The 22,072-nt window shown below is 41.1% G+C and overlaps 1 protein-coding gene across 1 annotated transcript; it reads left to right on the top strand.

Moving 5' to 3' along the window:
- Positions 1-10,043: 10,043 nt before the first annotated feature.
- CSTA (cystatin A) lies at positions 10,044-20,642 on the top strand. Its single transcript, XM_003363375.5, has 3 exons — positions 10,044-10,201; positions 17,020-17,121; positions 20,396-20,642. Exons 1-3 carry the CDS (start codon positions 10,124-10,126, stop codon positions 20,522-20,524), a joined length of 309 nt encoding a protein of 102 aa, XP_003363423.1. The 5' UTR covers positions 10,044-10,123; the 3' UTR covers positions 20,525-20,642.
- Positions 20,643-22,072: the final 1,430 nt, after the last annotated feature.

Raw genomic sequence — 22,072 nt, 5'->3', positions numbered from 1 at the left:
TGTACACAACCGTAAACATTTAGGCACATATTCTTGAGTAGTGCACTTAAAACGTGTGCATTTTGCCACATATAAATTATGCTTGGATATAAAAAAAGGAAAAAAAATCCCATCTGGAACCCCAAAACATGTGTACCCCAGATGAGAACTGAGAACTCCCCCACCAAAGAGATCTAGGGAGGATTACTAAAGCTCCGGTGTGGAGACGGGGAAACGCTGTGCCCCTCCAAGAGTTTGGCTGAGCCCTAAGGGCTCCCCCTCCTGATTCCCTTCTGTTCGCTCTGTCTTGCTCCGCAGCAATCCAGGCAAGAAACTCAGAGGATGTGCTCCCCTTCGAGAAAAAAATCTCCGTTCATGCCCAGCATTTTGCAAATTTCGTCAACTTTCTGCAGGTTTGAAGTCACAGGTGGGGTCTCATCATGGAGCACAGAGTGGCCCTCCTGCCACTTGCTGACCGAACTGTCTCCCCTCCCTCTGGATGCAGAACAAAACTGCTTTTCTGAAGCCGTGAAGCCAACCAACACCCAGGCCCGGGGGCCTCAGCTTCCTCCCTAAGGTACTTGACAAGGAAAGTCTTTTGTAAGAATAGAGCACTCCTTCTGAAAGGAAATCTGGGAAATACAGAATTCCCCCATCTCCTTTAGGCATAGCCAAGCCATCCTGGTTGACACAAAGAGCAGGGGCAAAGACTCTATGGCTAACTGCTATCTCCCCTTCCCCCATGTCCTCTTATCCTTCACCTCCAGGCCTGGGCAGCTCTGAGAAAGCTTAGGGTCCCTTGAGGGAATTTGAAAACCACTGCATGAAGCTTTTAGGGGGGAAAGAACTGACCAAAATGGGGTTTGAAAAAGAGGCCATTAGCTGTGTGTATAAAGAGCTGGAGTAAAGAGTGACTAGAGGAGAGATTCTAGTTACATGAGTGTTGATGGCATTCGATGCTCTGGGGTCCCCTATAGTCACTGGCAGCCACCCATCCACCGTCTCAACAGCCTACATGCATTTCTAACACAGAAACATCCACTGGAAAGGGGTTGCTGGCCCAGGAATTCCCCTTCCCCTCACTGAGGCCCCCCACCTCCCTCCCTCCTCTTCCTGTCACTGTCACAGCCCCTCTTCCAGGCCTGGCCCTGATTTATGTTAGTGGCAGGGCTGATGTGGGGTTCCCAATCCCAGCACCTGCCAAGCCCCCCTCAGAGGCTGGCTTGGCAGTTTCCCACAGGCCCCTTGCCCAGCCCTAATGATGTCAGGATAAGCCCAAGCTTTGCAGTCCTCTGAAACGTATGAGAAACCTTTTTATCATTTACGTCCAGGAAGCACCCACCTGTCCTTTTGTCTTACCAATTTAGAGTCTGAGTTGAGAAACAGAAGCAGGGAGCAGAGGAAAGAAATTGTTGGGGGAAAAACAACTTCTTGTCTGTTTCAATTACTATTAGCAAATTTTTAAAAACCTAAAGCTATAAAACTTTAACAAGAAAACATAGAGGAAAAACCTTTATAACTCTGAATTAGGCAAAGATTTCTTAGATATGACACCAATAGCATGATCTACTTAAAAAAAAACAAATTGATCAGTTGAACTTCATCAAAATTAAAAACGTCTGACCTTCAAAAGACACTAAGAGAACAAAAAGGCTAGTCATAGACTGGAGAGAAAAATAGCTGCAAATCCTGCATCTGGTAAAAGACTTGTATCCAGAACATATAAAGAACTCTCCAAATTCACCAGTAAGAAAACAAACAAATCTCCCCCTAAAAATGGGCAAAATATTTGAATAGACCTGTCACCAAAGAAGACACATGAATGGCAAAGAAGCACATAAGAAGCTACTAAACTAGTTATTAGGGAAATGCAAATAAAACCACATTGCGATACCATTGCATACCCATTAGAACCGCTAAAATAAAAAAGACTAATGATATCAAGTGTTGACGAAGTTGTAGGGAAACTGGCACTCTCAAACACTACTGGTGGGAAGGTTAAACACTTTGAAAAACAGCTTGGAGATTTCTTAAAAAAGCAATCATACACTTGCCATAGGATCCAGCCATTCCGCTCTTAGCTATTCACCCAAGAGAAATAAAACCATACAGACTTGTTCATGAATGTTTATAGCAGCTTTATTTGAACAGCCGAAAACTGGAAACAACCCAAATGTCCATCAACAAGTGAAAAGATAAACTGTGGTATATCCATTCAATAAAATACTACTCAATAATTTAAAGGAACGATCTATTGGTACACACAACATGGATGAATCTCAAAATAACTATGTTGAGTAAACGAAATCATTCTAGAGTTATATAAAATTCTAGTAAATGCAAACTAATCTATAGTGACAGAAAGTAGATTAGTGGTGGCTTGGCCATGGCGAATGTGGAGAGGCATGAGAGGGAGGGATTACCAAGGGGCACGAGGAAACTTGTGGTAATGATTGTGGTATATATGTGTGTATATACATATACATGTCAAAAGTTACGAAATTGAACATTTTAAATATGTGCAAATGACTGTAAGTCAATTATACCTCAATAACGCTAATTTTAAAAAAAATAACACTTAGAGAAACTCAGAAGAAATGGAAGCCAACTCCAGGCATCCTCCAACGCCCAGCTCAAGTGTCCCCTCCTCTCAAGTACCTTTCCCACCTCTCCAGGGGGTGAGTCCCAGTTAAGGCATTTTTATGCTATTATTATAGGCACTTTGCACGTGTTCATCTTCCTCTCTGAACTATGAGATCCATCTGGAACATAGTGGGGAAAACAGTCAATAACAATGTGTTTACTCAATGATGAAATTTCTCTGCAGGAGGCAGACTCATTGTGGGTTAAATGGGTTTGATGAGCCGGCCTAGAGGTCACCATGCAGATGGCATTTCTGAGGGAAACACCAAATTCCGTACAACTGACTTACAAGCAAACTTTGTCACCAGTTGAAAACATCTGTTTGTGAACATATGCATCAGTTCTTGAGTAACCTAGAGCAAGGAGACTGATGGTCCTCCACTTACCTCGGAATTCCCCAGCAGAAGCCTGTCTATGGGGATATCATCACCATCCTTACTGAACTGTTACAGCTCAAGTGGGCTCCCCTTGGCTGTGTGTACATTGGAGCTTCCCACTGAGCTTATGTGAATCAGCTGGGGACAGCAGCAGCTCCGAGCTCTGTCTCAAGAAGTGCCCAAGCTGTATTGCTCGTTGATTGGTAAAGAGGCAGTTTGAGTCCAATGGAATCTATCTATGCCCAAAAATCACTCCAGGAGGATAATCGCCATTCTGCCTTCGGAGAGCACACACAAAATCAAGACCTTTCTCTCAGCCCGCATCCCCAGGTTATAGGTCATTGCCAACCACTATCAGGACAGGCCAGAGAATACCATGGGAGATAAGGGGATCCAGTCAGGAGAGCACTGAACAGAAATCAGTTGACCTGGACTCCAGCCCAGCTGTCTCTGACTGGTACATGACCTTGAGCAACACACTTTGCCTCTCTTGGCTTCACTATGCTCATATGTAAAAAGAATAGCTTAGTTTAAATCAGGAGTTTTATAAAAACAGAAAAAAAAGAGGGGCTACAGACTTCCTAATTAATTTTTATATAGAATCATAGTTTGTAAGACAGACAAGCGTTGCTTCAGTTGAAGCTGGGATGGGGAGCCAGAGCTCCCCCATCTCTGCCTCTTAACTCCATTGTCATCCTCTCCCAGGGGGACTCTGAGACATCGACATTATCCACTTTCCATATTAGATAAAGGTCTGTTGGATAGACCCATGATCCAATCCAGATGGAGAGCTAGAGTGCATGTATTTATTCAACAACTATTTATTGAGCATTTACTGTGTGCCGGGCATTCTGCTAGGCACCAGGATGACAACAAGGCAAAGCACAGCCAGGGCTCCTGTCCCTACACAGGCTTACAGTCTAATGGAGGAGAAAGACAAGTAAATAGGTGATTATTTATGCTTTCAATAGATATTTATTGAATGCCTACTATCTGCCAAGCATTGTTCTAAGCTCTGGGATCTGGGAATATAGCAATTATTCCAGGCAAGAGAGAGTATGAAAATAACCAAAATATACACAGACTGTGAATAGTGCTGTTAACAAAGAAGACGACATAAGAAGGACCAGTGGGAGGTGGGAGAGGGCCTCTGTCAGAACACGACGTTTTCTGCTGAGATGTGACGGAGAAGCCTCGGTAAAGAACCTGGGAAAGAACATTCCTAGCTCACAGGACATCAGGTGCTCAGAGGCTAAGGGGAGGAAAAGCTTTGCGTGTTCTGGGAACCGAAGGAGCCCAGTGCATCCAGAAAGCATTGAGGGGGAAAGTGTCATGAGATGAGGTTGGAGAGTTAGGCAAAGACTGAATCTTGCAAGGCCTAGGAGTCCATGGTAAGGGGTTTGAATTTTTTTTTTCCTTAATTTAGTGGGAAGATGTTAAAGGAATTTATCCAGAGGAGTAACACCATCTAATTTGTGTTTACAAAAGATCCCACTGACTGCTGTGTGGAGAACAAACAGCGGGCCGTATTTTTTGTGCAAGAAATTTTTTGTACAGAATTTTCTGATGGATTAGAATTGGAGATAAGGAAACAAAGTGTGCCTTCATAGCTCCGGATCACACAGCTGGGTGGTGGCAGTGCCCTTTAGCGGAAGGCAGGAGACTGAGGAGGGAAGGCACAATTACAGTGCAGGAGGATGTCCACGCTCCAGCTAGGACCAAACCCAGAGAATGACTCATGGCAAAGCCACTGCTTCTGGCCCAGATCTTCATGACCTCAGGCTTAAATCACTCCAGCAGCCTCCTGAGGACAAAGCTTACTAGCCGTACCTCTTGCCTCTCCCCACTGTGGTTCTCCATGATTTTTACTTTTATTTTTTTATTGTGAGAAACATAACATAAAATGTATCATTTTAACCATTTATAAGTGTGTAGTTCAGTCGTATTAAGTACCTCCCATTGTTGTGCAACAGCTTTTTATTTTTCATATTACTTTATCCTCATACCCCTCTCCTCTCTCTGCCAACTTCAGGAGAAACTGTACCTTCGATCCTACTCCACTTTATTGATTCTCTTCCTTGTACGACAAACTACAGAGAAACAAAAGTTGATAATGAAAGTGTGTTGAAGAGGCATTGTAAAGAGAATAACTAAATCCTTATGATTTGTAGCAAAGAAGTTTATAGAACAAATCATTTTAAGATAGTTACTATAATTCAATTTAGTTAAACATATAATTTTACATATAATGACATAAATATAAACATATAATTTTAAACATTTTACTGGAATAATAATAATTTACTGCATCTGTAGCCAGTGTAGGATATTTAAGAAGTTCAAGTTAATCAGGGTTTTTAAAAGAAAGTAACTAGTTATTAAGAAAATAACTAGGTTCCCAGAACAAGCCTTAATCCTATTAAAGTTCATCAGAAAATTGCTTAAGTATGTTGTCAAGAAAGGTAATTTCTTCTCAGAAAGAGATAGTGAATTGTGTTATACAAAAAGATTCTGCCCTTGGGGCCGGCACGGTGGCGCAGCGATTAAGTTCACACACTCTGCTTCGGCGGCCCAGGGTTCGCTGGTTCAGATCCCAGGTGAGGACATGGCACCACTTGTCAAGCCATGCTGTGGCAGTCATCCTACATATAAAGGAGAGGAAGACGGGCACGGATGTTAGCTCAGGGCGAGTCTTCCTCAGCAAAAAAGAGGAGGATTGGCAACAGATGTTAGCTCAGGGCTAATATTCCTCAAAAAAAAGAAAGGTTCTGCCCTAGGCATATTTGAAAAAAATAAAGTAGCTAACATCTGACTATTGTGAGAGAGATTCTTATGCTTCTTAGTCAAGTAACCAGATAAAAATTTAAATTATTATTGACATACTAAGATGGAATAGATTCAAATTAAGCAAGACCTTCATCTACCCAGCGTTGCTTTATGTTTCGTGCCCCAAAGATCCTTGGTATGTTAATGTTCTCCGGCCTTCTCTCCTTCCTCATCTTTGCCGAGATGGTAATGGCCAGTCTAGCACTTATTGCATAAGACTTGTTACGAAACATAATTGAAAATTAAATTTCTACAATTAAGGCCACTGAAATATCAAGGCCCATTATTTCTGATTTCCACATTATGTTAGTAAAACCTCGAATAAATTCTTTTGCCAAGGTCTTCATTCTCCCCAGGATTTGCCTAGAAAAAGGAGAGAGGTGGATTTCTTTACCCAGGTATATCTTTATATTTGCAATATTGACCGACTTGCTTAACATGCTCTTCCTCCTATATTCCCAAATTCTGTTAATAGCACAGTTATCTTCCTGGTTATCCAAACAAAACACCTCCATCAGCCACCTGACTCCCTTTTTGTTGTCCTTCCCTCCTTCCTAATATTATTTTTATAGATTGCCACACGATCCCATTTCTCTCCAGTCCATTTCCCACAACATTGGATCAGAATTAACTTTGCATTGCTTCTTGTGATCACTTCCTAGTCAACCTTTCCGTCTCCAGAATCCTTTCTTCCAATCCAGCCTACACACTGCTTCCAGTTCTATCTTCCTAAAGTACAAATGGTTTCTGTATAGCTCAACATTTGTAGTGGCCTCTATCACCTAACAACTAAAGCATACAATCTTTCACCTGCTTTCCATGGTTCGTCCTCATTCAACCCTACCTCCTACTTTCCCCTCACCATGAGGATAGCCAGGAGGAGTAACTTTGCCCTCCCTTCGAACACACACTTCAAATGGGACCTTTACAACTCTTTTTAAGACAATATGTTGATGCAGTGGCAGTTAGGACTCTAATGAAAAACAGTACAGGAAGCCGTATAAAAGCAAGACCAAGAGACACATCAAGGTGTTTAACAGGTAGTACGTTTTTATCCCAGCTTTTTTCAGTGCAAGTTACATGCAATAAAGTCCACCCATTTTAAGTGTACAATCTGAGGAATTTTGGTAATTGTACCATGTGTAACCCCAACCGCAATCCAGATATGGAACAGTCGCGTCTCCCTAAAGCCGTTCCCTGTGCCCCTTTGCAGTCGATCCTTTCTCCCAGCCCCAGCCCCAGGCAACCTCTGATCTGTTTTTCGTCACTCTAATTTTGCCTCTTCTGGGGTTTCCTACAAGTGGAATAATTTAAAACATAGTCTTTTGTGTTTGACTTCTCTTACTTGACTTCTTTCACTTTGATATGTTTTTGAGGTTCACCTATGTTACTGTATGTATTACTATTTTGTTCTTTTTTACTGTTGAGTAGTATTCTACAATACAGATATACGATTTTTAAAATCTATTCACCAGTTGACGTTTGGGTCATTTTCAGTTTGGAGCTATTATGAACAATGCACCTATGAACATTAGCACACAAGTCACTGTGTGGACATATGTTTTCACTTCTTTTGGGTAAATACCTAGGAACAGTAATGATGGGATATTTAGTAAATGAGTATATCATACATTTACCCCAGCCGTGGGTGGAAGCACTGTCAGCTGGAGATGTCCAGAGCCCCAGGCTATACCAAAAGCTAGAGATAAGCCCAAATTCTGAGTATCTTCATGATTCAAGAGCCCTAAGTCAACAGTAAAATAAGACCTAGTTTGGGGCCTGTGCACCCTGTAGGGCCCAGTAGAGGCAACCACCCCATAGAGAAGCCCAGAACCCAGCCCCCCACAAAGGAAATCTCCCATAAAAGATAATTCTTGTGGGAGATGAGCTCACAGACAAGAAATATAAAACATATGAGAATGTCTAGTTCCATAAAGATAGGCTGAATAATTAATATCAAAAAAACTCCACAACATCCAGTAAAGCAATCTTAAAGGTATTAAAAAATAAGTGTGCATTTAATTGTATGTTCAATTAAGTAAATAACAAGAGATATTAATTGCTGTGCTTTTCTTTTCTGTACTTCCTTGTATGTGACTCCTCCCCTGTCAGTCAGAGGCATCCATTCTACCTTGAGAAGAACTAGGATATTATAGTAGAAATGCAAAGAGAGAAGGAATATTTGCTTCTGGGCAGCTTTTGCTTCTAAATGAAATTATTGAGAATCAGGAAAGAATACCTAAGAGTAGTAAGACATAGACTCTAGAAAGAGAACAGAAGATATGTTGCTTACCCTATGCCTGACCACAGAGGAGATTAGATAAAGATCCCTGGACTAGTTGGTGAACAGAGAGGTTGAAATAGGCTGTGGCCTTGAAAAAAAGTTGGTAGCCTGGGTATGAGAAGACCTGACTTAGGAATTTTACAGGAAGATGTCAAGGATTACCTGTGGCCAGAGCTGAGCCAAAGTCTTAAGACGAATTGTGGCCTCTTGAGTGAGCACCATGTCATCCACACTTACTATTCTTCTCAATACATGGGTGAAGGCATTCCATGGACAGCTATCTGCATAGCACCCCTTAGATTATCCAGTAAGACACCTACCTATCTCCAAGAATCTGTCAAGTACCTGCCAAACATTATAAAGAATGAAACATCTCTCTATGTAATAAAATAGAACGATCTCTAAAATATATTGTTAGGGGTAAATCTAAGTGTGTAATAGTTTATGTTCTAGGATAACATTTGTACCATTTATAAAAGAAAATATATACACATGTGTATGTATGTATGTGTATATTTATTTGTGTGTGTAAAGACTATCTCTGAAGGACATAAAAAGCTGGTGACAGTAGTTGTCTCTGGAGAGTAGAAGGGTGGCTGGGGAATAGAGTGAGGGAAGAATTCCTTCTATTGTAGACTCTTTTGTTCTTTTTGAACATTTTTATTATGTGTATGTGTTACATGTTCCAAAAATTCAATAATAATCCAAATAAATATTCACACAAAAACAGCAATTTTGCTTCTAGATAATTTGCCTGCAGAAGCCTTCGCACATGTACAAAAGGAAAAAAATGCAATATTGTTTATAAGGGAAACAATAAAATCTTCATCGCTAGGGGAATAAGTATGTAAGATATGGAATCGCATATAGTAGTAAGATAGAGTAAGGAGATAGGTAGATAGACAGACAGATAGAGCTATCACAGAATAGCAGTTAAAGGAAATGAATTGATTGGTCCATCTGTGTACCAACATGAAATGACTCAAAAACATGTTGAGTAGAAAAAAAGCATAATATAGACTATATGTTTAGCATACAATTAAAGTAGATTTTTAAAAGATTTCATTTTTCCTTTTTCTCCCCAAAGCCCCCCGGTACATAGTTGTATATTTTTAGTTGTGGGTCCCTCTAGTTGTGGCATGTGGGATGCTGCCTCAGCATGGCTTGATGAGCAGTGCCATGTCTGCACCCAGGATCCAAACCAGTGAAACCCTGAGCTGCCAAAGCGGAACGTGCGAACTTAACCACTCGGCCATGGGGCCAGCCCCTGAAGTAGGTTTTTTAAAATACGCTAAGTCAAAGTATAAAAACGGGCCGGAAGGATACCAAACTCACAACGTAGTTTACCTCTGTGGAGGGCAAGGTCAGGGGAAGGTGGAGGGAGTAGGGGGAACCTGTAATATTTTATTTCTTAAAAGTTTTAATTCTGGGTGATAGGACTATGTATAGGCATTTGTTGTTTTATTCTTTGTATTTTTCTGTATTTTAAACAGTTCTAGAAATATAAACAAATGTAAAATACAAATAGCCAGCCGAGGTGCTCCAGATTGATCTTTTTACTTTCTTTATAAAGTCAAGTAAATCCTAAAACATCAGCCTTTACATTAATAAATATTCCTTTAAAAAATAAAATTTTGTGTTAGGGCTTTTAAAATATTGGGAAACTCTGGTTGTGGCTTCAGATTTCCTCCCTGAGACGCAGCAGGGTGGAACCATCGTCAAAGAGCAGGCGGGGGAGTTTGACTCCTGCCCCAGAGGGACTCCCGTGTACTCCCATTTACTCACCCTGAGCCCCTCATTCTTCCAAATTCCTGTCAGCACATTCTGTTGAGGAAGCAAGAAAACTTGCCTCAAGGCCTACTCCATTCCCCCGTGCCTTTTTGCTCTTTGTGGAAAATAAAACAGTCTGTAGGCGGAGCTTATGAGCAACACCCTCTATAAAAACCGGAGTCTGCACACTTACCTGACCACTTCTGCTCCAGCATCGAGCCCCGCAAAGAAGCAGTTAGGCAAAATGATGTCTGGAGGGATGCCTGGAGGGTTAACTGAAGCCAGACCTGCCACTCCAGAAATCCAGGAGATTGCTGATAGGGTGAGTCGATTTATCCCGTGAAAAGGTTTAATTCAAAATCTTGGTTCCTAGGTTGGCCCCATGTTAAGCACGTGGGTGAACTTCATGAAAACCAGAACATTGGGAAATGTGTAGTTTTGTTCAGGCTTCCTTACAACTATAACTTTTTTCAGATGAAACTTCTAATAATGTCAACTGTGAGAGTGATCTTGAGCAAACCACATCCCTTCTCTGACCCCGTCTCCCCATTTGTAGAAGAAGGATTTGTACTGGCTCATCTCTAAAGTTCTTACGACGCAGGATTCCAGGGTTACCAATTCACTTTCTGATGGAACTTTTCTAATCTCACTAAGCGGAGCCAACATGTAACTAAAGTCTGAGGTCGTTAACAATTTGACCAACTAGACTTTAAATGCACTGCAGGGAAATTTTTTTAATTGAGTTGAATAAAGAACAATATTGTAAAGGCAATCCACTTACAAGCTTCCTACAAATTTGACTAGGTAAACAATGTTTGAGTCTTTTCGTATCTAGAAGATGATTAAACTAGCAGAGAAGTGACATAGTCTATGGTGATTCCAAAACTCATTATGGTGAGGATAGAACTCTTAATGTTTTTAGCAAGTTGATACATTTTTTGCGTTGTTTGATTAGCTATCACCTGTATCATAAAAAGTTGTTATATTGCGTATTTCATGAAAAGAAAATATATATAAATTACTATTTTAGGTTTGTAAATTATTGCGCTATTTTCTTGTATCATTCCTTCTTGTTTCTTCTCTCCGAAACTTCATCCTATGACACTGTTCAGCAAGTAAGACCAGCTTCTCGCGGAATTGGAAGAGATGGGGTCCTCCACGTTAGGGCACTGGAACGCTCTCTAAGAGATCAGATGCCTAGAATTCTACCGCTCATTCTTGGCGGCTAAATATTTCCCTTTCAAGAGTCCCTTTTAAACAAAATAAATACCTTGGAAGTTTTCTTTTCTTGGAGAAGATAATAGTAAGTGATCATTACCTTCATTTGAATCCCTGTGTCAGGTCTGTGTTCTCCAACTTGAATGTGCACATGGATCACCTGGGGGTCTTGTTAAAATGCAGATTGTGACTCAGTAGGTCTGGGGTGGGCCTGAGATTCTGCATTTCTAGCCCGCTCCCCGGTGATGCCCATGCTGCAGTCCATGACCTCACTGGTCTACAGAACCAGAGATGCTTGATATCGTAAGAGTCCTATGGGAGTCGGGCTTTCTAAAATCAGAGCGCTGCGAGAAACTCTCAATTTCACTTGTGAAATGAAGATAACACCTCTCACCCTGCTGGTTTCAGAGCTGTAAGGACTAAATGAGATAATGTGAATAAAAATGACTTGAAAACGGGAAAAAAATAAGCATAGGTGAGGCATCACCATTGTTTACGTGGAATTTTTGCCTGAAATCGTCCCTGACCCTGGAAATCCCTCTGAGAGTCTCCAGGGACCAGAGTTGTACAGCGGATGGGGAAGACCAGAGATTTGAAGCCGAGAGGGTGCAGAAAATTTTAATGATTTTTTTTTTATAAAAAATTTTAGTGATTTTTAAAAAGCCTATCTTGGTTAGCAAGAATAATTGTTTTAATTAAGAAGCTATCAGAAGGGCCTTGCATTGTTAATAACACCCATCTGTGAGTCACATCCTAAATCATAAAATTAACTTGAAAGTGTGTTTCTTGATGCTTACCTCAGGCTCCAGCCCTGTCAGAGAGGTAGAATGAGAGATAGGGATTAACAGTAGCTACCTCACCGCGGAAAGGGGCTTTGCAGTTGCAAAAGCCTTGTCCTCCATCCGACCTCTCATCTGATCTTCATAATCCCTGGGACAGGGAGGGAAGGCATCGTGTCCGTTTTTCAGATGATGAAACTGAGATTCAGAGAAGTTAATAACCACCTAGTTAAGAAGCTAGCCTATCTCCAGATTGTTGACTCCCTGCCTTTTCCACCATGCAGTGACAGGAACATGGAGATGTGGGGTAAGGGAAATATACTGGGGAGAGATGATGTGACAAACTTGCCTCCTCTGTGCAAGCAGCTAGCCTCAGATTTAAATCAATATGGGAAATGAACACCAATGGATCATTTCTTGAGTATCTCTTAGGTGTCCAGCATTCTGTTAAATGTCATAGAAGATACATAAGGACTGTAAGACATGGCCCCTGCCCTCCGGGAGTTCACAGTCCATTTAGGGAAGTCAAGCTATCTGGGACATAATATAAGGCAAACTCCAGCTAAGTACTTCCTCACAATCATAGGGTTTGAACCAGGAAGGACATTAGAGATTGCTTGTCACACCTCCTTACTTTGAGGTGAATAGTTGCTGTGTGGGTACTTCAGCAGCTCCGGTGTTAAAATAGAGCCCTAGGGGACAATTCCCAATTAAGTGTTGGAAGATAGAGGAACGGTCAGCTTAGGAAGCACTTTATAGTTTAGGAAACACTTTCACATCAATTATGTCATTTATTCCTCCACAAACAACCCCAAGAGGCAGGTATTTCTATAACCACTTTGAGGTGAGGAAATTTAATCAACACCTTCTCCAAGATTATAGAATTAGTTAGGTTCCCAGGCAGGGCCAGGCAAATGGGTAGGTACTGGTAATCACACACCTAGTATGATTTGAGGGGGTCTCAGGAAAGACCACCACTACCTGTCATTTACCTTGTAGTTTTGTTTCTTTGATATTTTGATGTATTTCTGTTTTTAAAAATCACACGTCAAATGCAGATATTCTTAGAGGAGCTGAAGTTGATCAGCCTTCACTGTCCTTGTCAGGGAGCTTCTTAGTGGAATGCCAACTGAAGGAAGAATACCATTAGGGAGGGAGGGCCAGGAGGGGGAAAGTCAGCACATAGATAGGAGAAAGCCTCAAGGAAAATCATAACTACAGGCTCAAAGAATTCGACATCAAAATGAAAGAGGGATGTTGGATGAGGTGAGAAAGAGAGGAAAGTCAACCAAACGGCTTGAGGTTGAGAAGACTTGAACGTGTTTGAAAGCAGAAGAAAAGTTTCCCCATCCTGAAGATAAGGAGACTGGAGGGTAATTGTGTATCATGTGCTAAAGGATGCTAGTGGTACTTGAGTCTAGAGTTCACGTGGAAGAAATCCCCTCATCCAAGATTCTCTATATTCGTTGAGGGTCTTTGCTATACCCCTCTTCCATCCTCTCTCCTATTTGGGGAGACAAGTTATCATGTAGGAAAACAACCCTGGTCTCTTCATTTAGAAAATGTTGATTGTGTACACAGTACTATGTGAATTGCTATAGGGAGAGAAGGGATGTAAAGATGGTCCCTGCCCTCAGGGAAATTTATAAAGCAGATTGGAGATCAGAGATACAAACAGGAAATAAAGAGCCATAGATGGCCCCATCCATGAAAAGCCATGATATGTGTAATTAAAGACCAAATGAATGGCCCTACCAGCAAAAGACTCCGAATCATTATTGCTGATCCTTTATCTTATATCATATGTAAAAAACCATTGGATGAGAATTCTGAGTATGTTTATGTGTGGGAAAGAAGTGTTATTTCAATAGTTATTTTTAGAAATAAGAGCTATTATTACACATTCACAGATGCTTACACACAAAACACATACACACACACACACACACACCTCTCTAAGTTAAATCTGATTGCTGAATACCATTCCTGGCATACACAGATCACAATTTTCGTCTGCCAGGACACCACACAAACACCTCATGTGCATACCATCATGGGCACACCCTGGAGCTTAGCATATCATGGCTCTCACTCATCCACAAATTTGTGTTCTCTCTGACTTCAGCCTCCTCATCAGTCACCTCTTCCACTGCCACACCTGTGGCAGAGAACCTGCCATTCAGCCACACGAGAATCCTTCATGTGTGATTACCAGTACCTCCCATCTTCATCAGAACATGCCTAGGCCCACTCGATCATCATCCAGCTTGACTCCTTGATGGGTGGTTTCATATACTCCTCCACCCCTGATTTCCATGACCCTGTAAGCTTCTGTATTCCAATCCTCAATTAGAGATCACTCCCACTGCCACCACTTCCTCCTCAGCTTCTGCTCCAGGTTCAGAGAACTTTGCTCAAGGAAGATGCAGAACCACAGAAAACACCCATTACAAATTCGTGAATTCATGCCAGCAAGCAACCACAACAGTAACACCCCGACAGGGCTGCCAGAACATCCTTTCAGTCAAAGGATCCAAAAGGATCCTTTCTGGTCCTTTTCTAGAAACCCCACAGAGGTGGATCTGGACCTTCTCTCTCCTCAGTTTCTCCATCCCTCCCCTCCCCAGGGCCCCTCCCGCTGGTGTCTCAGTCCCTTCTCTTAGAAGATCATAGTCATCTGGTGTGAGAACACCCCGATTTGCTTATCCTCTACTGATCTCATTCCTCCCTCCAGCCTAAGACTCTGTCCTCTTTTCTTAAGCCAGCCCTTTCTCTCTTATGCCAGGTGCCATCATTTCTTGCATTCTGGGTGCCTTGCCCCAAACTTCCCCCTTCCCTCAAAACATAGATGACAAATATCCACAAGTCACCTCTCACCAGCCCTACTGTACTTTCATGTACTTCCCAAACTTTCCTTCCTCACTCTGTAAAACTTCCCCAAGTACAGCCTATTGAAGATGCCACCATTATCTTTCTACTCATTCTTTCCTAAATTATGCATAGCCCAAATATTTATGCAGAATGATTACAGAGTGGGACACACCAGGGTCTTGGGCTCAGCATAGCTCGAATCCTCAGATCCCAGAGAATTAACATCTCACCAAGATTCGTGCTCTGCAGCAATAAGAAATTCTTGAACAGCTCTGGGGTAAATGTATTTCACCAGGTGCTCCTCCCTGGTAGCATCCTTCCGCTGGCTGGGGCCCAAGCGACAAATCCACCTCGTTCCCACCAGCGCTTCAGCTACCGCCATGCATGGCAGGTGAGGAAGGTGGAAGCCAACTGTGTGCAGCTTAAGGTCTGTCTGTTTAGCACCAGGCTCCAGACCATCACTCCCACTGGCCTTCACCATCCTGGCGCCCATCCCGGGGGGTCTTTCAGCAACAAGCTGCCCCCTGAAACTTAGGGCTTCGCTAACCCCCTCCTTCCTGCTCTTCCCCTTTTCCTGCTCCTCAGCTTAAGTCTCATCACCCCAGGTTCATAGCGTCCAATACAAATCTGTTTTCCTGGAATGAGGGAGCAAAGCTACAGGTTATGAGTACAGTGAACCTGAAACCAGGACACACAGTCACTTACAGAAACCAACCAGGACATTCAAAATCAACTCTCTCACGGAAAATTCTGGACTTGTGACTTGCATAGCTACAGTGGAAAGTTTACAGATTTGGATGGATTTCTAGGACAGATAGAAATAAAAACTTTTGATACGTGGTAAAAAAAAAAAAATGACCAAAATATGGAGACCAGAAGGAATACAAATAATTATTAACAGATAAATCAGATACTTAAGTTATCAGGTGAAGTATTTTAAACTTTAACTATAATTCATAATTTTTCAGCCTTAAGCAGTCATGTTCTCCTCCCAGCCTCAGGTTCCTCATTTGTAAAATGAAGTTTAAATAGATAATTTTGGGTTTACTGTCGAGATTAGTCCTTTATAACTCAGATAACAACTAGACTGGTACCCAGTGTTGCCTCAAGAGTCTTAGGACAGGGGAGAAATAAGTCGGTAACTCTTTTTCTTACTCAACTTCTCTCTCACCCTTGTCCACTTTTCTCCCCTCTCTCATACATCCTACCTCTTTCAGTTTCTGGTTTTTTCTCACTACTTATCTTCTTCCTTTCTCCAGTCTGGAGCTTAATCTTCTATCTCAAGAGACCAATCACATTCTTCCCATCTATTCTGAAGATTACAGGAGAAATAGGTAGTGGTCCATAAAGTATTTGGTCCTCGAAAGTGGTCCGAGAACTCAGAGTTTGCAGATGTCTATGTCTTTGAAAACAGTTCTCGTACCTGAACAGAGGCACCAATAGAAAAGGATTCAAAATGTCTGTCCGTTGATGGGAAGGACTGGGTGGCCTCGGGAGAACCCTAGATGCGCTGGAGGCCTGTCTGAAGCTGTGTATGCACATAAAATGCTTTGGTGAAGAGCAGGGGGCAACTTCCCGATAAACAAGGTATATGGAACACACACATATGTTTCCTTTTCCCTCTAAATGATAGGAAAGAATTTGGGGGGAAAGGACACAAACCCACAAATATAAAGGCAACAAGACATAGGTAAACACCACTTTGACAAAGAGATATCGACAGACCTTTGGAAGATGGAAAGTAGATGAACAATGGAAAATGACTGAGGCGTCTACACAGAGCCTAAGCCCCAGAGGGGAATGTCTGAGCCAGAAGCACGCAGATTCATGCTGCAGAACTCCAAAATAGCTCAAGCACTAACACCACCAGAAACTTATGAAGATGGGAGTGAGGCATGGGGCCTCCTGGGTCCTGCATTCCTGCCCTCAGGAAAATCATCTCTCTGACTCAGTTTCTGCTAAGAGTAAAGCTCCAACCTCCTGCCAGGGTGGAGGCCTGGTAACATCTTGTCCTCCAGTGGGCAGAGGGAATGACTAGGGTGCAGTCTAACTGCTCCTCACCCAGATCCTCATCGGTCCTCCTGGTGTCAGCCCCACGCCTGCATAATCTTATTAAAGATAGGTGTTTTCCTTTCTTTGAAATATTGAAAATAACTCATAGATCTCATTATCATCTTTGAGGACTTTTAGGAACATGAGGTTCCCAGATTTGTAAATCACATAAATGGAGTCCAATACAGCTTTGATAATTTGTTTCCTTTTTTCTCTTAAGGTTAAACCACAACTTGAAGAAAAAACAAATCAGACTTATGAAGAATTTAAAGCTGTGGAGTATAAAACTCAAGTGGTTGCTGGAACAAATTACTACATTAAGGTTAGCGTTCAACATCCACTTTGGCACTAAAGATATGTATTTCTCACTTTATGTGACACTCCCTGTCACTCCTACCATATGACGTATTCCTTCTCCTTGTGCTAAACCAAGATGCCTACCTAGCATGATACTTCCCAAATGGTAGACTCTCAAATTTGGCAGATGATGGTATATTTATATTGTCTTTTTCTTGTGAATTTAGAAAGCTTTCTTATATTGATTCTTAACTTAATTTCCATGAATTTTATAGAAAAAGATTTCATAACAGTTCAGAGAATGTTTAGCTTGTGGCTATGGTGTGAAGGGGGAGCCTGAAGGCGTGGGGCTGGACCAGATGCCATCTTGACGCTTATTCCGCCTCAAAGTGTTGCAGTTCTATGTGTCTAAATTAAATGGGTGTATGGAATGATTTGATTCATTAGCTGGGAAAATAATCTAAGCCACTTTCCTCTTTAAATAACCAGTTCACTTAATAGAATTTAAATAATAATCTTTGAAACTCAAATAGGTAGATTCAATTTGTGACCCTGTAGGCAATGTTTAAAGCAGCAGAGCATTTAAAGTATTGTTAAAATTAATTTTATAACTATATTTAAAAAATTAAATGATGCACTGATCCAGTTCTGATTGGGGAAAGTACTTGTGACATTATTGAGAGGGAACCAATTCAACAAGTCAACCGTGGATATTTGGGAGCCATTTTCATTCTTTTGTGTTGAGAAGATGATAATTCTTTTTTTTTAATATTTTATTTTTCCTTTTTATCCCCAAAGCCCCCTGATACATAGTTGTGTATTTTCAGTTGTGGGTCCTTCTGGTTGTGTTATGTGGGACGCCACCTCAACATGGCCTGATGAATGGCGCCACATCCGCACCCAGGATTCAAACCAGCGAAACCCTGGGCTGCCACAGTGGAGAGCAGAAACTTAACCACTCGGCCATGGGGCCGGCCCCTGAGAAAATGATAATTCTGATTTAATAAATAACAACAGACATTCAAACATATTCACTTAATCTTTACTGAACCATTTGACTAGGGCACAGTCTGGCTTATTTCTCTTTAACAAACAATTAACTATGCAAGATATAAAAATTTTTTGAAATGTTTGCACAAAAAAAATAAAATAAGTGGTGCTTATCAGCTCAGCATGAGAAAATTACAATACTGGGTTATATAACTAGATCAACCCAGTCCTACCAAATTTGAGCTCCTAGCCCTTACAAGGCCCTGGAAGGCCCACATGAATCTGCTTTCTTCACAGCTAGAAAAGAATGTTTTCCAGTTAAAAATGATTTTGCTCACAGATAAGAAACATTCCACCAAAATTGGAATTATTATTTTAATAATTTATGATTAATCCAAGTGCATAAATTTCACATTAATCAGCTAATGTATTTCTTAAAAAGCTCGTCAGAAAACTATTTTGAAAATTTCTTCCCTTAAGACAAGCTGCCTGGTCTTAACCACAGGCTCTCCTCTCTCTCTCTCTTTCCTTCTACTATCAAATTTCTCCTATTTGATCACAGCCACTGACCCCAGTTCCCTCATTACTTCCTGGCAATCTAGCTGTTGATCTCTCTGTTCTGAGCCACTCTCTAGATTTAAGGTGTTGTTGGTGATGTGACTTTCTTTGTTTTTTCTCAAATATCTATCAAGAGGCAGGTGGTAGAATGTAAGGATTGCAGGCTTTGGTGTCAGACGGTCCGGGGTTTGAACCCTTGTTCTACTGATCAAAATCTGTGTGAGTGCAGCTGCTCATCTTCTCTGAGCCTTAATTCCCTTCTCTGCACAATGCGGATAATGATAACCTACTTTGCAGGAATAAATGAACTAGAAAATTACTGAGTTCTAACAACTGGGCCTGTATTATTTAATCCTCTCAACAAGTCTATGAGATAAGTATGATCATTTCCCTTGAGTTACTGATGAGGAAATTGAGCCCTGGGGAGGTGAGGTAACTAACAAAGGTCACACAGCTATAAGAGCAGAGCCAGGATTCAAACCCAGGCAGTCTGGTGCTTAACTACTGGCTGCGCGGCCTCTAATAATGTATGCAAAGGCTGATGCTCTATTCCAGGCACAGAGTAAATGCTTTTAAAAGGTTATACTGTAGAGTGAAAAGAACATAGATGTTGGAGTCTGGATTTGAATCTTGGCTCTGTCACTTATTAGCTGATTTAATCTCTCTTAATCTACTTCTGCATCTGTAAAATTGTCATTGTTCCACCTCTCCAGGCCCATAATAATAAGTAAATATAATCATGTATAATCATGTAAACATAACCATGTATATAAATGTATACATGTATAATCATGTAAATTCATCATAGTGCCTGACTCATAGTAAACACTTCATAAATGGCATTTGTTAAAATTGGGTTAGGAAGGGACATCAGAACACCATAAACATTATTCTAAGATAAAACTTTTACCGTCTCAACCAAGAACAAAGGTGGAAATTCTTACCATGATTTTCTAGGTTCCAGATTCATGCCCAGACTAGCATTTCAGTCACATACCAATGACTTTCCAGCAAGATCCCTTTACTTTAGCAGGGAGACCAGCCTGTCCACCCCCTGGGCCCTGCTCAGCCCTGCCAGTGGGCATTTATAAAGTGGGTTCTAACATAGATATGGGAACCACGCATCCCAAACTTTCTAGGACAAGTCTGATTTTCTTCTTCCTTCTCAAACCTTGTAGCAAATAAAACGTCCCAATTTGGGAGTCAAGAAACAGAATCACCAAAAAGTCTGTCACGGGGCCAGCCCAGTGGTGCATTGGTTAAGTGCACACATTCCGCTTTGGTGGCCGCTTGGCAAGCCATGCTGTGGCAGGCGTCCCGCATATAAAGTGGAGGAAGATGGGCACGGATATTAGCTCAGGGCCAGCCTTCCTCAGCAAACAGAGGAAGATTGGCAGCAGATGTTAGCTCAGGGCTCATCTTCCTCAAAAAAAAAAAAAGGCTGTCACTTGTTTTCTTGCTGTGCACATGTTTGAAATGAAATGCAATTCTAGACTTTCATTTGTGCCTAGATTACAGTAAAATATAAAATAAAATAAATCTAGGACCTATGCCTCTTGCCATGCCTTTCACCTGCCCTTTCTCTCATAAAATAAGGTGGTAGGTTTATAAAAACCAAGGGTCTAAGAATGCTGGTCTAAGATTGCTGTTCCAGAAAAGCTTATTGCAGTGAAGTCCTTACAGGCCTATAGAGCTTTCACTCAACATAGATCCATGTAAATGAATCTCCTTTTTCTTTTTTTACCTTTCAGGTGCAAGTAGGTGATAATAATTATATTCATCTGAAAATATTCAAAAGTCTTCCTCAACAAAATGAGTCTTTGACACTTACTGGTTACCAGACTGACAAAAGGAAAGACGATGAGCTGAAGGGCTTTTAGCGGCATGTTCAAAAGTGGGCTGATTCCTTCCACTGGCTACTGATTAATGACCCCTGCTAATAAATGTAACTATCAATAAAGAAGCATTGCTTTTCAAATAAATTGACTTCTTCAACTATTCCTCGTCTGTTGTATTAAATAGTAATTACCTTTTCTTTCTCAAAGTCAATGTTATTGTTTTAGAGTACAAATTCCATACGAATTGATGTCAGTTGGAAATCTTATAAATATTAGTTGGGCCTAATGCAACCGGCTAAAGGGTAATGCCACCACCACCACTATTCCCACCACATGCAGGCTAGATCACGGGCCATCAGTGCCCTGTGGTTGCTGAGAATCCAACATTCCATCTCCACTCTCACATTTTAAAATTAAGTCAGGTATTTTACAAAATACATTTATATTTTGAAATAATCTCAAACTTACAGATAAGTTGCAAACAACTTTTTTCTGGGACATTTGAGAGTAAGTTACCCACAGTGATAGATACCCCATCACCAACAAATACTTCAGTGTGCATTTCCTCCAAGCAAGCATGTTCTCCTGAATAACTGAAATGCAACCATCAAACTCAGGAAATTAACATCAATACGTGTGGGCTAGCATCTAATTCCCAGACAATATTCAAATTTCCCCAGTCATCCCAAAAATGTTTTTCATTGCAGAAAGATCCAGTTCCAAACCATGTGTTCCATTTAGTTGTCATTTTTCTCTTTAACACTTTTATTGAGTTATAACTTACATACCATACAATTTACCCAAAGTATACAATTCAATGGATTTTAGAATATTCAAAAATGTGCACAACCATCTCCAATTTTAAGCAAATTTAAGAACATTTTCACCACCTCAAGAAGAAACCTATACCCTTTAGCTATCATCTCCCATTCTCTTCCACAACCGCATCTCTAAGCAACCATTAATTTACTTACTTTCTGTCTCAATAGGTTTGCCTATTCTAGACATTGCATATATATGGGATCACATATAGTCTTCTTTTTTTTTTTTTTTTGAGGATTGGCACCTGGGCTAACAACTGATGCCAATCTTCTTTTTTTTTTTTCTGTTTTATCTCCCCAAGCTCCCCCTGTACACAGTTGTGTATCTTAGTTGCAGGTCCTTCTAGCTGTGGGATGTGGGACGCCTCCTCAACATAGCCTGACGAGTGGTGCCATGTCCACGCCCAGGATCCGAACCCTGGGCCACCACAGCGGAGCACGCGAACTTAACCACTCGGCCACGGAGCCGGCCCCCACATATAGTCTTTTTAACAGGCTTCTTTCTCTTGGCGTAATGTTTTCAAGGTTCATCCATGTTGTTGCATGTGCCAAAATTTTATTCCTTTTATGGCCAAATTATATTCCGTTTTATGGGTATACTACATTTTGTTTATCCATTCATTAGTTGATGGATGTTTGAGTTACTTTCACTTTTGATTATTATGAACAATGTTGCTATAAACATTTGAGCACAAGTTTTTGGGAGGACATATTTTTTTTTTCATTTCTCTTAGGTATATACCTAAGAGTGAAATTGCTGCTTCATATG

The sequence above is a fragment of the Equus caballus genome, chromosome 19 (assembly GCF_041296265.1).
Source record: "Equus caballus isolate H_3958 breed thoroughbred chromosome 19, TB-T2T, whole genome shotgun sequence".
Classification (NCBI taxonomy): Eukaryota; Metazoa; Chordata; class Mammalia; order Perissodactyla; family Equidae; genus Equus; species Equus caballus.
The sequence above is the reverse complement of the archived record's forward strand: the minus strand, read 5'-3'. Positions and strand labels throughout refer to the sequence as shown.

Coding starts and splice junctions, on each gene's coding strand:
- CSTA (XM_003363375.5), top strand. CDS start 10,124: ATGATGTCTGGAGGGATGCCTGGAGGGTTAACTGAAGCCAGACCTGCC. Junction 10,202..17,019: donor TCCAGGAGATTGCTGATAGG/GTGAGTCGATTT, acceptor TTTTCTCTTAAG/GTTAAACCACAACTTGAAGA. Junction 17,122..20,395: donor GAACAAATTACTACATTAAG/GTTAGCGTTCAA, acceptor TTTACCTTTCAG/GTGCAAGTAGGTGATAATAA.